The 14,787-nt window shown below is 42.5% G+C and overlaps 1 protein-coding gene across 2 annotated transcripts in view; it reads right to left on the bottom strand.

Annotated features, from left to right (window-relative positions):
- Positions 1–13,304, bottom strand: part of Diaph1 (diaphanous related formin 1) — a 125,112-nt gene extending 111,808 nt beyond the window's left edge. For both annotated transcript variants that reach the window (XM_004664690.2, XM_004664689.2), the window contains exon 1: positions 13,112–13,304. In XM_004664690.2, the coding sequence (XP_004664747.1) occupies positions 13,112–13,228 (117 nt within the window). In that variant the 5' untranslated portion in view covers positions 13,229–13,304. The remainder of the gene's footprint in view (positions 1–13,111) is intronic.
- Positions 13,305–14,787: the final 1,483 nt, after the last annotated feature.

The following is a 14,787-nucleotide window of genomic DNA, read 5'->3' as shown; positions in this document are numbered from 1 at the left end:
ACCACCATACCACTTACCTATCATGTGTTGGATTATAGACTATAGGACAGTGACAAAGGCCTTAGAAATGATTCACAATAACCCTTTTCTTTTATAAGAAAGGAAAAAAATGAAACCAAAAAAAGCAAAGTGATTTCCCCAGAATTCATATGGCTAATCAGCAGCAAACCCACAAATGCCAAAGAGAGTGGAAACAGGGACTTAAACCAGGCCAGACCACTAGTCCAGGCCACCATTTCTTAATCTATAAAATAAAAAGCAATTTTAAGATTCTTTTCACATTAAGCATTCAAAGGTTTTGAAATTTGGGTCTTTTGACTCTCAAACTATCTTTCCTTAATCCTCTCACTTCTCTAAAATCTGACAGTCATGGCTGTGTCAGCCTGAGAGTATAGCTCAGTGGTAATCGAGGACTTGTCTAGCATGCACAAAGCCTTAGGTATGATCCCCAGCACCACAATTTAAAAAAAATGTTCACAGCCTCAGAGCTTTTTCTTCCTTTATTTAAGTATAGACATGGCTGAGATTACATTATCTTAAGAATCTTGAAAAGCAAGGCCTGAACATGACACAATAACCACATGATTTTGTGATCAGCTCTTGGTTCCAAGGTAGGTCATGGAGATGTAGACAAATAAGTACAAGTCCCTTCTCTACTCTTTACCACCAGTCATACAGAAAATAAAATCCTAGTTAGCTCCTGGTACAATGTCTTAATTGTTACCCTCAGGCAAATGACTGCTAGGTCTAAAGAAAAAAACAGCAGTCCCCAGACTCAGAAGAGACCCTTTAGTCAGTAACCATTTGCAATCTGAAGTTTAAGGGTCACAAAAAGAAGTTTTTATGAATACCAAACGTCAACATAAAACATAAATAGGTTAATTATACAGATGGTCTTGGTAACTGCTTCCTTCTCTCCCTGCTTGCCACCACTGCTTGTTGCTTTTAGCAACTTAAACACAGGCAATACAATAAATTGTTCTACTTATATAGATAAGGTTATATTGAAAAATAATAATTTTGACAATTGTTTAATAACTCAGAGTCAGAGAAAAGACAGGATATGCATGTACTGTAACAACTACTTTGTCATGCCTAAGATAACAAACATTTAATTATGACTCTTCCAATAGCTTCAAAGTCTAAATCACTAAATGCACAAAGCATTTAGGCATTAAGCCAATACACTTTGTACATTTAAACCCAGTACTACTTCATCACTAATTGGAGTCTAAGATAATTCAGTTTTAATAGAATACAGATGACCAAAACACTCTAAAGGAATACCACCAAAACTTTTTTTTTGTTTTGTTTTTCATGGTAGGGTTTTACTCTAGCCCAGGCTGACCTGGAATTCACTATGTGGTCTCAGGGTGGCCTTGAACGCATGGTGATCCTCCTACCTCTGCCTCCCAAGTGCTGAAATTAAAGGCATGTGCCACCGTGCCTGGCTCACCAAAACTTTTAAAATATTTTTATTTACTTATTCACAAGGGGAGAAAGAGGGAAAGACAGACAGCAAGAGTATGAGCACAACAGGACCTACTTCCAATGCAAACAAACTCCAGCCATATGTGCCACTGTGCATTTCACTTTATGTGTGTACTGGGGAATTGAACTCAGGCTGGCAAGCTTCGCAAGAAAGCACCTTTTTCTGCTGAGCCATCTCCCCAGCTCACCAAAAGCTTTATAGCATACATTGTTTACTGATTTATTTGCATGCAGAGAGGGGGGGGGGAGAGAAGAAGAAGGAGGAGGAGGAGGAGGAGGAGGAGAACAGGGGAGGGGAGGGGAGGTGAAAGGAGAGGAGAGGCAAGAGAGAATGGACATACCAGGGTCTCTTGCCACTGCAAACAACCTCCAAATGTATGCACTATTTTATGCATCTGGCTTTACTTGGGTACGAGAGGATTTGAACCCAGGTCATCAAGCTTTGCAAGCAAGCACTTTTAACCACTAAGCCATCTCTCCAATCCAAATTCTTTTTTTAGTTTTATTTAAAATTTTACTTATATATTTACTTGAGTGAGAGAAAAAGAGGCAGACACAGGGTGAGTGAGTATGGGCACACCAAATGCATGTGCCACACAGTGCATCTGGCTTTTTACATCAGTACTGGAGAATCAAATGTGGATCCTTAAGCTTTGCAGGCGAGCACCTTAACTGTTGAGCAATCTCTTCAGCCCAAATTCTTAGCAGTAAATATTCTTATATAAGCAGGTGCAAAAAGAAGATACAAGTGAAGTGACATTACAATGTCATTAATTAGTTATGAAGTTTATAATCGGCAAGACCTAGGTTTGAATCCTAACACTGCCAGTTACTACTTCCATGTCCTCAAGCAGGTTGCTCAATCTCACTGAGTCCTAATTTAATCACCTATAAAATGAAAACAATAATAGTACCAATTTCATAATGTCAATGTAGAGATTAATGAGACACTGACTTTAAAGCTCTTAGCACATTGCTAGGGCTGTAGTAAGCACATAACAAACAAGTGCTATTAGTACCGTCATTATTAGACCCTACACTTCCATCCTGGAATGAATTATCTTTCTCATGTATAAAGAAACATTAATATAGCTTGGAAATCTGACATTATATAACCTGTATTAACTGAGTACAGGAAATTAAGTTTGTTAGCATTATCTAACATGGAAAAAAAATATTTCCAGGATAAATGGACTCTGAAGGTCCATGATCGTAAGAACTTCAGAAATAGCCCATTTTGACTACAAGTGAAAATTTGTATCTGAAAATGAACATGTGGAACCTGTGGGAAAGAGGCTGATTTTAAGAACTAAATGTATAAAACTTACAACAGAAAAAAACAAGGGCTGGAGAGATGGTTCAGTAGTTAGGGCACTTGCCTGCAATGCCTAAACAATCCAGGCTTGATTCCTCAGTACCAATGTAAAGCCAGAGGCACAGGGTGGCTCATACATTTGGAGTTTGTTTGCAACATCTGGAGGCCCTGGCATGCCCATTTTCTGTCTCTCTTCTATCTTTCTCTGTTTGCAAATAAATGAACAAAAATATTTTTAAATGACTTTGCTTTTAGCAAATATTTAGAAATATGAAACAAAGAACAAAACTGAATAAAAATTAGATGTCATCCTGGGCTACAGTAAGACTATACCAAGAAAAAAAAATTTTTAACCTTTGTTTTTTTTTTTAATATGCTAAGAAAATGAAACCATTAAGCCACAATAGAATTAAAATATTTGTGAAACATACATACCCCCAAAAAACTTGTATCTAGGCTATATAATGCAAATAAAAATTTAATGGACCAAATCTAAACAGATGTTGTAAGAAAGATATACGTGAGCTGGGAAAATGGCTCAGCAGTTAAAAGCACTTGCTTACAAAGCCTGATGAACCAGGTTCAATCCCCAGTACCCACATAAAGCCAAATGCACAAAGTAGTCCATGCATCTGGAGTTGCTTTACAGCTTCAAGAGACCCGCTGCACCTGCACTTTCTCAGATAGAAGATAGATATATAGATAGATAGGCAGGGAAGCAAACAAGTAATGACATAATGAGAATAAGCTTAACACCATTAGGAACTTGTAAAGTTCGAGTAACACTGAGAATGCACCACATACCCAACAGAATGGCTAACATTTAAGAGTTACTATACCAAGAGCTGACAAGAGTCTAGAACTCTTTTTTGTTTGGTTTTTAGTACTGAGGATGACACCCATGGCCTCCCTAGTAAAAGCTCTATCAATGAGCTATACTCCAGTGCCTCTGCGTGTTTCTTTTAATTCAGTTCCATCACACTGAGACTCCTTTGTCTCCTCTGTCTATTCTGTCTCAATTCTAGAGTACAATTAAGTAAGAGTTAAAGGGCAAACTAACACTCTGTAATTGACACAGAGCCAAGAAGAGAAGAATCAATGTCTTCAATGTTTTCCCTCAGTCTCCTACCTGTTCCTCTTAGAAAATCCCTTTCTACTATTTCAGCTGTTCAAAGATTCCAAGATTTAATAAACAAAATGTAAAATCCAAAACTTCTGCTTTCCTTCCTCCATTTAGTCAGATTCCACCTCCTGGACCCCTGATGTTACCAAGCTACAACTATGAGAAGTGACTGCTGCACTGGGTGAGTATTTGGGCTTAATGAAATTTAAAGACCCAGCTCTAAAGTAATATGGCTATAAGCTTGAACAATGAACAGAAGTAAAAATCTCAAAGTTGAGAAATAATGATCCACTCATTTACCCCATAGCAAGAGATAAAAAAATTAAAATATGTGTCTCCATATTTGTCATTTCCTTCAGAAAATCTTTGATGTCCTTGAAAAGGGTTTCTTGATTAAAAATTAGGTTCTTTTGTTTTTTATTTACTTATTTGAGAGAGAGAGGCAGATTCAGAGAGAGGGGGAGGAAGGAAGGGGGGTGCCAGGGCCTCTAGCCACTGCAAACAAACTCCACCTTTGTACCACCCTTCTGTATCTGGCTTACATGGGTACTGGGGAATTGAACCTGGGTCCTTAGGCTTCTTAGGCCAAGTGCCTTAACCACTAAGCTATCTCTCCAGCCCCTAAAAACTAGTTTGTTTGTTTGTTTTTTTAAAAAGGTGAGGAAATACTGTTAAGTTAATACAATGATTACCATATTTTTTAGCCTCAAGGATTAAAAACTAAAAGCGTTAACAGTTTCTAACCATCTGATTCCCCAAAACCCTGGCTGTGCTTGAATCAGTCTTTAGAGAAGCTGGAAAGGTATGAAAACAGAGACTACGGGCAGTTAGCTGAGAGGGGCAAACACACAATGATACTTTGTAGTAGCAAGAGGTTTATTTTGTTCTATTGCTTGCAAATGAAAAAGTGACTGAAAATGAAATGCACAGCATAAAAAAAGAAAAATATTACAAGGTTAGTTTCAAAATAGGAAGGTTGATGAACAATTTAAGCTAACACATAAAGTGAAAGAAAATACTGGCTGCATAGATGAACCTTGGTTTCTCTATAAATGCCTTGCATTTCTTGTTAATAAACATGAATTTAACCTGTCTTTCTAAATCATATGTGGCAAATAACCTTATCTTTTTAAAAATATTTTAATTTTTCTTTTTATTTATGTTAGAGAGCGAGAGAAAGAAAGAAGGAGAGAGAGAGCGAGCAAGAGGAAGAGAATGGGCGTGCCAGCCACTGCAAATGAACTCCAGACACATGCGCCACCTTGTGCATCTGGCTTATGTGGGTCCTGGGGAATTGCACAGAGAGAGGTCCTTTGGCTTTTCAGGTAAACACATTAACTGCCCTAACTTTATCTTTTAAACCTTAACCAACTCTAACATTATCTTTTAAATCTATTACAGCTAGACATGGTAGTACATGCCTTTAACCTCAGCACTTGGGAGGCAGATAGGTAGGAGTTCGCCATGAGTTCAAGGCTACCCTGAGACTACATAGTAGATTCCAGGCCAGCCTGGGCTAAAATGAGAACCTATCTCAAACAACAACAAAAAATAATAATAAATCAAAAAATTACATTAAAAAATAAGCATATCTCTATTACATTCTACTCAGATATAAGAGCCCCCCAAAAAATAACTAGTCAGCCTATTTATAAAATATAGTGAGGATCCTCAGAAATAACAGAAAGTTATTCTATCATGAGACTATTCTGATGCACATGATTATCAACAATGTCAAATTATTCCTTACTTATTACTATTTTCTTAGCTTTTGTAACAATTTACAGTCCATGGAATTTTCAGCTTTTTAAAAAAGTACTTCAACATTTATTTTCCAACTCTCTTTGTCTTATCAATTTATTTAGCTAAATTAAGTACCAATATTCTATTTTAATGCTATAGGTGGGATACCTCCCAGCAAGTTATTCACCAGGTAGGCTCCTGATGCCCCAGAACATTACAAGCTATTGGCAAGACTCTTGGTGGTCCACCAGAGCAAGAAGGCAAGACCCTATTGCTGAAGACTCCACATGCTTGCTCAGGTCACTGAGCTAGAGCTACAGCTGAGCTAAAAGCCTCCTCCCTATTGACTAGCTGTCAGAATACCTGAAAGATCTATACAGCTCTGGGAGGAAAAAAGTTATTAATGGTCTTAACTAAAAGTGGATCCTGCAAACTTTACAACTTGACCGCCAGGCCAAATGTACCAACTGGTGCAATGGTGGCATATTTGTTATGAAGGAAACTAACTGCTCTCTGACTGTATTTGAGGCTCATTCCACAGAAGGAATCTCTGCCTGTACATTCTGAAAACATAGTCAAAAGCTTATGGCTGGGAGGTCATAACCCCTAGTGGGGGAAACTGCTATTGTTATATGGCTAAATGCAACTGCTACTGTTATATGGCTAAGTGCAAATATTATGGCCATCAAAGTGCCCTCTAAACATTTATATCCATGCCCATATATTAATACTTCTCTCACTTTTGGTTACAGAAGCTTCTCTTTTCAGATGGTGGTGACCACTAGGGTGAATATTGCTGAGGAGTGATAGTAGAATGTTCCACATTAAGTGAGACATCTCTATCATACCCTCTCAGCCTCAGGGACCATTGCAGAAGATGTAGTGAAAAGAATGTAAGAGCCAAAGGAAGTGGGGGAGTGCTTATAATGCTGTCTTACAGACACAAAGAGGTCTTGATATTCATGACTTCACAGTGGCTGATACCACCTACACAAGACCTACATAATAGGAGGGGGGAAAATATGATGATGTCAAAGTAGAAGAGAGACTAATTGGAAACAAGGGATTCAGTGGAGGGGGGTTTGAGATGGGGAAAAAGAAAAAAAAAGGTGATGGGAAGAAATTATGATCAAGGTATATATTGTCTATATTTATGGAAGCTGTCAATAAAAAGATTTTAAAAAGCTGGGCGTGGTGGTGCACGCCCTTAATCCCAGCACTTAGGAGGCAGAGGTAGAAGGATCACCGTGAGTTCAAGGCCACCCTGAGACTCCAGAGTGAATTCCAGGTCAGCCTGGGCTAGAGTGAGACCCTACCTCAAAAGAACAAGCAAAAAAAAAAAAAAAAAAAGTTTTTTGAAAAAGAAGCTGGATGTGGTGGCACACGCCCTTAATCCTAGCACTTGGGAGGATCACTGTGAGTTCAAGATCAGCCTGAGACAACATAGTGAATTCCAGGTCAGCCTAGCAAGACCCTACCTACCTCAACCCCCCACCAAAAACGAAGCAATATTCTTAGAACATATGAAAGGGCATGGAGCCTATTAAATGCAGGAATACAACCAGGTGTGCTGGCGCAAACCTTTAATCCCAGCACTCGGGAGGCAGAGGTAGGAGGACTGCCATGAGTTTGAGGCCACCCTAAGACTACACAGTGAATTCCAGGTTAGAATGGGCTACAGCAAGACCCTACCTTGAAAAACCAAATAGAATAAAATAAAACAAAATAAAGCAGAAATACTCTGCAGCCTCCTAACATCCTGGTTTTACCTTATTCTGCTTACTCATATCTCAAAAGATGGATTCATAAAGAACTAAGATGAAAACCCAAGCAGTCTGGCTTCAGCTATTCAAGTCAACATCTCTAATCATATGTCTTATAATACTTATTTATTTGCAAGGACAGAAAAAGAGAAAATGGGTACTCCAGGGCATCTAGCCACTGCAAACAAACTCCAGCTGCATGCAACACCTGTGAATCTGACTTTATGTGGGTACTAGGAAATTGAACCTAGGTTGTTAGGCATTATAGACAAGTACCTTAACCACTGAGCCATCTCTCCAGCCCCTATAATATTTTACTTATTTATGTGAAAGACAAAACAGAAAAGGAAAAGGTAGACAGAGACAGTATGTGAGTATGAGCATGCCAGGGCCTCCTGACACTGAAAATGAACTCCAGATTCATGGCCACTTAGTACATCTGGCTCTGTGTAGGTTCTAGGGAATCAAACCCAAGCTGTCAGGCTTTGCAGCAAGCAACCTTTAACAGATGAGACATTTCTCCAGCCTCCATGTGTTATTAAAAGATGATTCCCTTGGGGCCCAAGTCCTTCTGATAGAGGCCCCCCAAAAAAGATGATTCCCAGCAGGACAAGATGGCACATGACTTTCCCAGCATTCAGGAGGCAGAGATAGAAGGACTATTTTGAGCTTGAGGCCAGCCTGGGACAATAGAGTAAGTTCCAGGTTGGCTTGGACTAGAGGAAGACCCTAACTCAAGAAAAAAAAAAGTGGGGGGGTGGAGAGATAGCCTAGCAGTTAAGGCACCCGTGAAGCCTAAGGGCCCTGGTTCAATTCCCCAGGACCCACATAAAGCAAATGTACAAGGCAGCGCACGTGTCTGGAGTTCATTTTCAGTGCCTGGAGGCCTTGACGCACTCATGCTCTCTCTATATGTTTGCCTTTCTCTCTCTCCCCCAGTAAACAAGTAAAAATATATATATATATTTTTTTAAAAAGTTGATTCCCCGATGGTAAGACCCTATTGCTGAAAACTCCACGTACTTGGGCTGCAAGGCCACTGAAAAATCCTGCTGGAACTGAGCTGATAACTTCCTCCATGTAGACCAGCTGACAGAAAGCTGGAAGAAGCCATTCTACATGTAGTTCAATGGGAGAAAGAGATACCACCAGTGAAGATAATCAACAGTGGACACTGCAAGCCTTATAATTGGCCAGCCAGGCCAAGTGAGCCAACAGGTGCAATAGTGGCACGTCTGTCATGGTGGAAACCAACTGCCTCCAATTGGACTGGAGGCCCACTCCATGGGTGGGAATACATCCCTGATACTGAAAACTTAAAACAGGGGTAATCATGAGCTCTAAGGGTGTAACATCTGCTGATGTCTGGATAAATGTATATACTATGCTTATCAAACTGCCCAGTAAGCACTTCTCTTAATATTTATACCCTTATATTAAAGCTACTCTCACTTTAGGTTAAGAATCTTCTCTTTTCAGATGGCAGTGACCTTGGGATGACTCAGAAGGTATCATGGTGCTGGAAAGAAGTGACTGGAATACTGAGTAACATCTCAATCACAACTTCCAAGGTTCAGGGTCTAATGCAGAAGAGGTGGTGGAAACAATGTAAGAGCCAAAGGAAGGGCAGGACTCCTTACAACATGCTCCTCCAAACACAAAATGGCTTGCATATCCATGACCTCATAGTGCCTGACACTAACTACACAAGACCATCATAAGAGGAGGAAAAGATCATGACATCAAAATAAAAGAGAGACTGATTGAGATGGGGAGGGGAGACAATGGAGAATGGAATTTCAAAGGGGAAGGTAGGGGGAGGGAGGGTATTACCATGGATATTTTTTATAATCATGGAAAATGTTAATAAAAATTGAGAAAAAAAGAAGTTGATTCCCAATACTGTGTGTGTGTGTGTGTGAGAGAGAGAGAGAGAGAGAGAGACAGAGAGAGAGAGAGAGAGAGAGAGAGAGAGAATGGGGAGGGAGAGAGAGAGAGGCAGTAAGTACCTCATATAGCCCAGGATGGCTTTGAAATCACTACGTAGCCTAGGGTGACCTTGAACTTCTGATTCTCCTGCCTTTGCCTCAAGAGTGCTAAAATTACAGGTGTGCATCACCACACACAGTTTATATGGTGCTGAAGACTGAACCCAGGGCTTTGTGCATGCTAGGCAGGCACCCTACCGAACTGTATCCCCAACCCAACTAAACACTTTTTTTTCTTTTTTCTTTTTCTTTTCTTTGTTTTTTTCAAGGTAGCATCTCACTCTAGCTCAGGCTGACCTGGAATTCACTGTGTCATCTCTGGGTGGCCTTGAACTCATGGCGATCCTCTTAACTCTGCCTCCCGAGTACTGGGTTTAAAGGTGTATGCCACGACACCCAGCTAAACACCTTTTAAAAAAATTATGTTTGGGTTAAAGGACAAAAAAATATGTTTGGGGGGCCAGGCATGGTGGCGCACACCTTTAATCCCAGTGTGTGCCATGATGCCCAGCTAAACACCTTTTAAAAATGTATGTTTTGGGGTCCAGGCATGGTGGCGCACACCTTTAATCCCAGCATTCGGGAGGCAGATGTAAGAGGATCACCGTGAGTTTGAGGCCACCCTGAGATGACACAGTGAGGTCAGCCTGAGCCTGAGTGATACCCTACCTCGAAACAACAAAAAAAATTATTTTTTTGTTGGGGGCAGGAGCTAGAGAGATGGCTTAGTGGTTAAGACAATTGCCTGCAAAGCCTGACGACCCAGGTTTGATTCCCCAGTACCCAAGTAAAGCCAGATGCACAAAGTGGCACATGAATCTGGAGTTCCTTTGCAGCAGATGGGGGCCCTGGAATGCCCATTCTTTTTCTCTCTGTCTTCTCTCAATCTCTCTCTCTACTTGCAAATAAACAAATTTATAAACAATATTTTTTTATTTATTCGAGAAAGAAAGACACAGAGAAAGAGTATGGGGGCACCAGGCTTCTTGCCTCTACAAACAAACTCCAGATGCATGCACCATTTTTTGCATATGGCTTTGCATGGGTACTGTGAGAAGGCTTTACAAGCAAGTGTCATTAATGACTGAGCCATCTCCCTAAGCCCAACTAAACACCTTTGAAACTTGGATACCTCAAGGGTAAGAGCAGATTTTAGGCAATTTGTAAGCTGTTTTCTCATCAGCTAATCTGTACTTAGAACATGCACAAGCACAGAAAAGGTATGTAGCAACAGCTAAAAGAACCCTTCAAAGGCAAACAGTCTGCCCAAAAAGGTATGTAGCAGCAGTCAAAAAAACTGTAACCCCTCAGATGCAAACAACCTTCAAGCATACTTAGTCCAGACCAGTACAGGTTTATGTAGTACCTTCACAATGGAGTTCTGGAGGGCACCCATTTTAGAAAAGGTGGAGTAGGTGAAACAGCTTTGAGTTTGGTTTCAACCAATAGTTAGGAAAACTAAGCCATGGGTAACAAAAGCACCCCAGAAATTTCACCCACTCTACCCACCCACATACACAGAGAGAGAGTGAGAAAGGAGGATTGCAGTGCTCTTTCTCTCTCATTTACAGAATTCTCATAAAAAGGGCAGTGAGAAAGCTATAATATTCTGATGCCTTGAGGTAGATTATATTTAGCAATTATGAAGTTAAGCTGCACTACTTTCCTGGAAAACTTCCAGTTCCCCAGATACTAATGCAATTTTCACCAATGTAATACCTAGTTGTTAATGTTCAGCAAGGTAAGGGTTAATACCAACACCACAGAAAAAGAGAACTTGGTTGAACTCCACCCTCTCTAAAGCAAATATCAACATCCCTGAGCCAAATCCACTCAGCCTGTACAAGACTCCATGGACGTGCCAAAAAACAGGTGAAAAGAAATTGAGTTTCCTCGGGTTTCTCAACTTACAGTACCACAAGCTTAAGTAGCTTCCACACGTTTGTGAAACACAGTGCTAGATTAAATAAAAAGCACTTGTAAAATCGTACTAAAGACTTGAGAAACATTAACAAGTCATAGAGGTCACTATAAATCAGCAGGAAAGCTCAACTTTGGATGAAGAAGGTCAAACAGTACCCATGGAAACAAAATCAAAACAAAAAGATACAGAGTAGAAGGAATATAGGCCCCAGAACTTAAGTTCTGGAAGGAAAGCTCTATAAGTAGAGGATCGATTCTTACCCTAAAGAAAGAACAGAAGGAAATGTTTGGGTCTCAAAGAAGAAGGGTTATCACTACTCTTGGCCCTATGATTTCTACAAAGAAAAGAATTCACCAGATAAAAGTTATTGACACTCTGTATGTCACTGGAAAGGGCAGTCCAGGATCACCTGGCCTTGCTAGAAATAGGAAGAGATGAGTCACTCTTATAATTCTGATCCGTACCCTCCAGGTCACAAAACATTTTCTTTCTATTTCCACCGCTTATCAGTTTTCTTCTCAGACTGTGGAGTTGGATCAGAACACTGGGGGATGGGACTAAGAAAAAGGAAGAAGTAAGAGTTTCAAGTCATTTGGTTAGTCCAAGAGATACTAAGGTTACTAAGTACCTGGAAAAGCAAATTAAGTATATAACTAATAACCAGCAAAGGGGTTATAACCAAAACTCCCTCTTTGACAGTGCTCAGTATCTTTCAAAGCTTTTTACAGTCAAAAAGAAACATACAGCTCCCTGGAGAGAAGAACGATGATTTAGGATGGGCAACAACAGGTCATAAAATATGACCGAGTTACATGAATACCAATATTCCCTCAGACCGAGACAGAAAGTAATCAGCAGTCGAGGAAGACTACACTCTCTTACAGGTAGTAAAGGAGGGTGGCAAAAGAGGAACTGAGGAGAGGGTTATCCTAGGAAACGTGTAAGAAGCAATTCAATTAGCTCACAAACTTATTGGACTTAAAAGTAAACTTCTTCCCCAAGTAGGAGGTTTATCACCACGCTGGGTCAAGGAGGACATAATCGTGAGAGAAGTTCTAACCCCCCTGCAAAGTGGCAAGCAACAGGAGGGCAAAAAGAAACGGGTTTTGTAGACAGAGAAATAGTGGAAAGCCAATTACCACCATGCCCCAATGACCACAGGACTTGTACAGGAAACCCATTCCTGTAATCACAAGGACAAACGTCCAGAGGAGGAGGAAAGGTAGGGCTCAAGCCAGGTAACATTCCTGAGGGGAAGGATTATCAGGTGACACAGGACTGACAGCCCAGAGGGGGACGGGGCGGGAGGAAAGTTAGCAGGTGAAAGGGAGCAAACCAGGAGGAAGGAAGTGACCTTTTAGGAGAAGGAAGAGAATGCCAAAAGGGGGTCAGAATGAGAAGAAAAAATGGACCCAGAAGAACACAGGGGGGCCCAAAGAAGAAGGCGTGTGGGGGGACTGGAAGCAGAAGAAAGGAAGTGGGGCTGAGAGCCGGCGGGGCCGTGGGGGCGGGAGCGCGGGGCGCAGGGCGAGGGGAGCGAGGGTGACGCGGGCAAGGGCCAGGTGGGACTCCCGGGCTTCCCGCGGTCCAGGAGGGGGAGGACTCGAGACTGCAGAGCCGAGGACACCGTGAAACGAGGAAGGGAGCCGCGGGGGCGGATCCCCAGAGGCTGGCAGGCGCCCCCGGGAAGAGCGGCGAGGGTCTCGGGGTCCGGCGGGCGGCTCACCCGGCCAAGCTCAGGGGCAGGGTGGGAGGGACACTCACAAATTTCTTGGGTTTGCCGCCGTCGCCGCCAGTCGCAGGCACCTCATCCGGGCTCCGACCCTTCTTCTTGTCCCGGGTCCCGCGGCCGGGTCCCAGGCTCCCCCCGGACGGCTCCATATCGTGGTTAGCGCCGGCCACTGATCCCGCGTCTACGCCGCTCGCACTGGGCTGCCCCGCGCCAGCAGCCGCCGCCGCCCAGCAGCCTCCTTAGCCGGCCGCCGCGCCCCGCCTCATTAGCATGCTGAGCTGCGCGCGCCTCATGAATATACAACGGTGACGCCTCGCTACCGCCCGCCTGCCCCACTTCCGCCCGGACTCGCAGCCCCTACCAATGGGGGAAGGGAAAGGGGTGGAGGGAAGCCGCGGAAGCGCGCTACCTGCTCGGCGGGCTTAACCATCGGGACCCACGTGGGGGGGTGACGAGTGGGCGGTGCAGCTCGCAGCTCGCAGCTCTCCGCCGCCGCCGCCGCTGCCGCTGCCGCTGCCGCAGCGGGGAGCGCCGCCCCCTGGCGGCTGGAGCAGAACAGGCCTCTAGGCTCCCACGCAGCGCCCACGTGGCTGTAAAACTAGCCTAGGCCCCTCTCACATCACAGCCAGAATATTATCTGAACCAAAACTCTAAGAGGCTTGTTATCTTGGTAGAAAATCTGATGCTAGGCTTTCTGGGGTAATACAGTTTTTAATGTGAACAACTCCCATGAAGTGCACGAAAAAAATAATGTAAAAACTGTCACTTGGGCCGGGCGTGATGGCGTGAGCCTTTAATCCCAGCATTTGGAGGCAGAGGTAGGAGGATCTTCTATAGTTCCAGGCCACCCTGAGACTACTACATAGTGAATTCCAGGTTAGCCTGTGCTACTGTGAGACCCTACCTCGAAAAAACAAAACAAAACAAAAAACTGTCAGTTGAGCTTAAGAGATGGTTTAGCAGTTAAGGTGCTTACCTGCAAAGCCTAAGGACCCAGGTTCAATTCCCCAGGACCTACCTAAACCAGATGCACAGGTGGTGCATGCGTCTGGAGTTCATTTGCAGTGGCTACAGGTCCTGGCATGCCCTTTCTTTCTCTCAAATGAAATAAAATAAAAAACTGACAGTTGCCATGTATAGAAAGCTATGTGCCAAGAACAGTTTGGTCCAGTTTAGGTACTATGCTCAAAACTAGAGAAATTATAGCTATGGAATTACATTATCCAGTTATGAATCCTCAGATGGCTACTTTCTAGTTGTTTCTTTAATATTTTACTAGAGAAAGAATGGGCACTCCATGGTCTCTAGCCACTGTAAATGAATTCCAAACTCATGTACCACCAAGTGCACCTGACTTACTTGGGTACTGGGGAATTGAAGATGGGTCCTTAAGACTTTGCAGGCAAGCCACTTAACTGCAGAGACATCTTTCCAGCCCTTGCCATGTTTCTGAAGTGGATGAACCAGTTATTGCCAAAAACCTAAGCAGCATTCAGTCACCACTTAGCATGTAAAGTGGTCAGGCTGTATGTAAAGCACTACATATCACCGAATCCTCACAATCATGGGATAAGTTCCACTACCATCTTAGGTTAAGAAATTTGGACTGTGGGAATAGAAGTGACTTGTCCAAGGACACATAATTCATACATAATTTATACCCCACATGAGTGAAAAGAATGGGTTCTCCAAGTGTCTTCTTTACATG

Source organism: Jaculus jaculus, chromosome 13 (genome assembly GCF_020740685.1).
Source record: "Jaculus jaculus isolate mJacJac1 chromosome 13, mJacJac1.mat.Y.cur, whole genome shotgun sequence".
In the NCBI taxonomy this organism is placed as follows: domain Eukaryota; kingdom Metazoa; phylum Chordata; class Mammalia; order Rodentia; family Dipodidae; genus Jaculus; species Jaculus jaculus.
The sequence above is the reverse complement of the archived record's forward strand: the minus strand, read 5'-3'. Positions and strand labels throughout refer to the sequence as shown.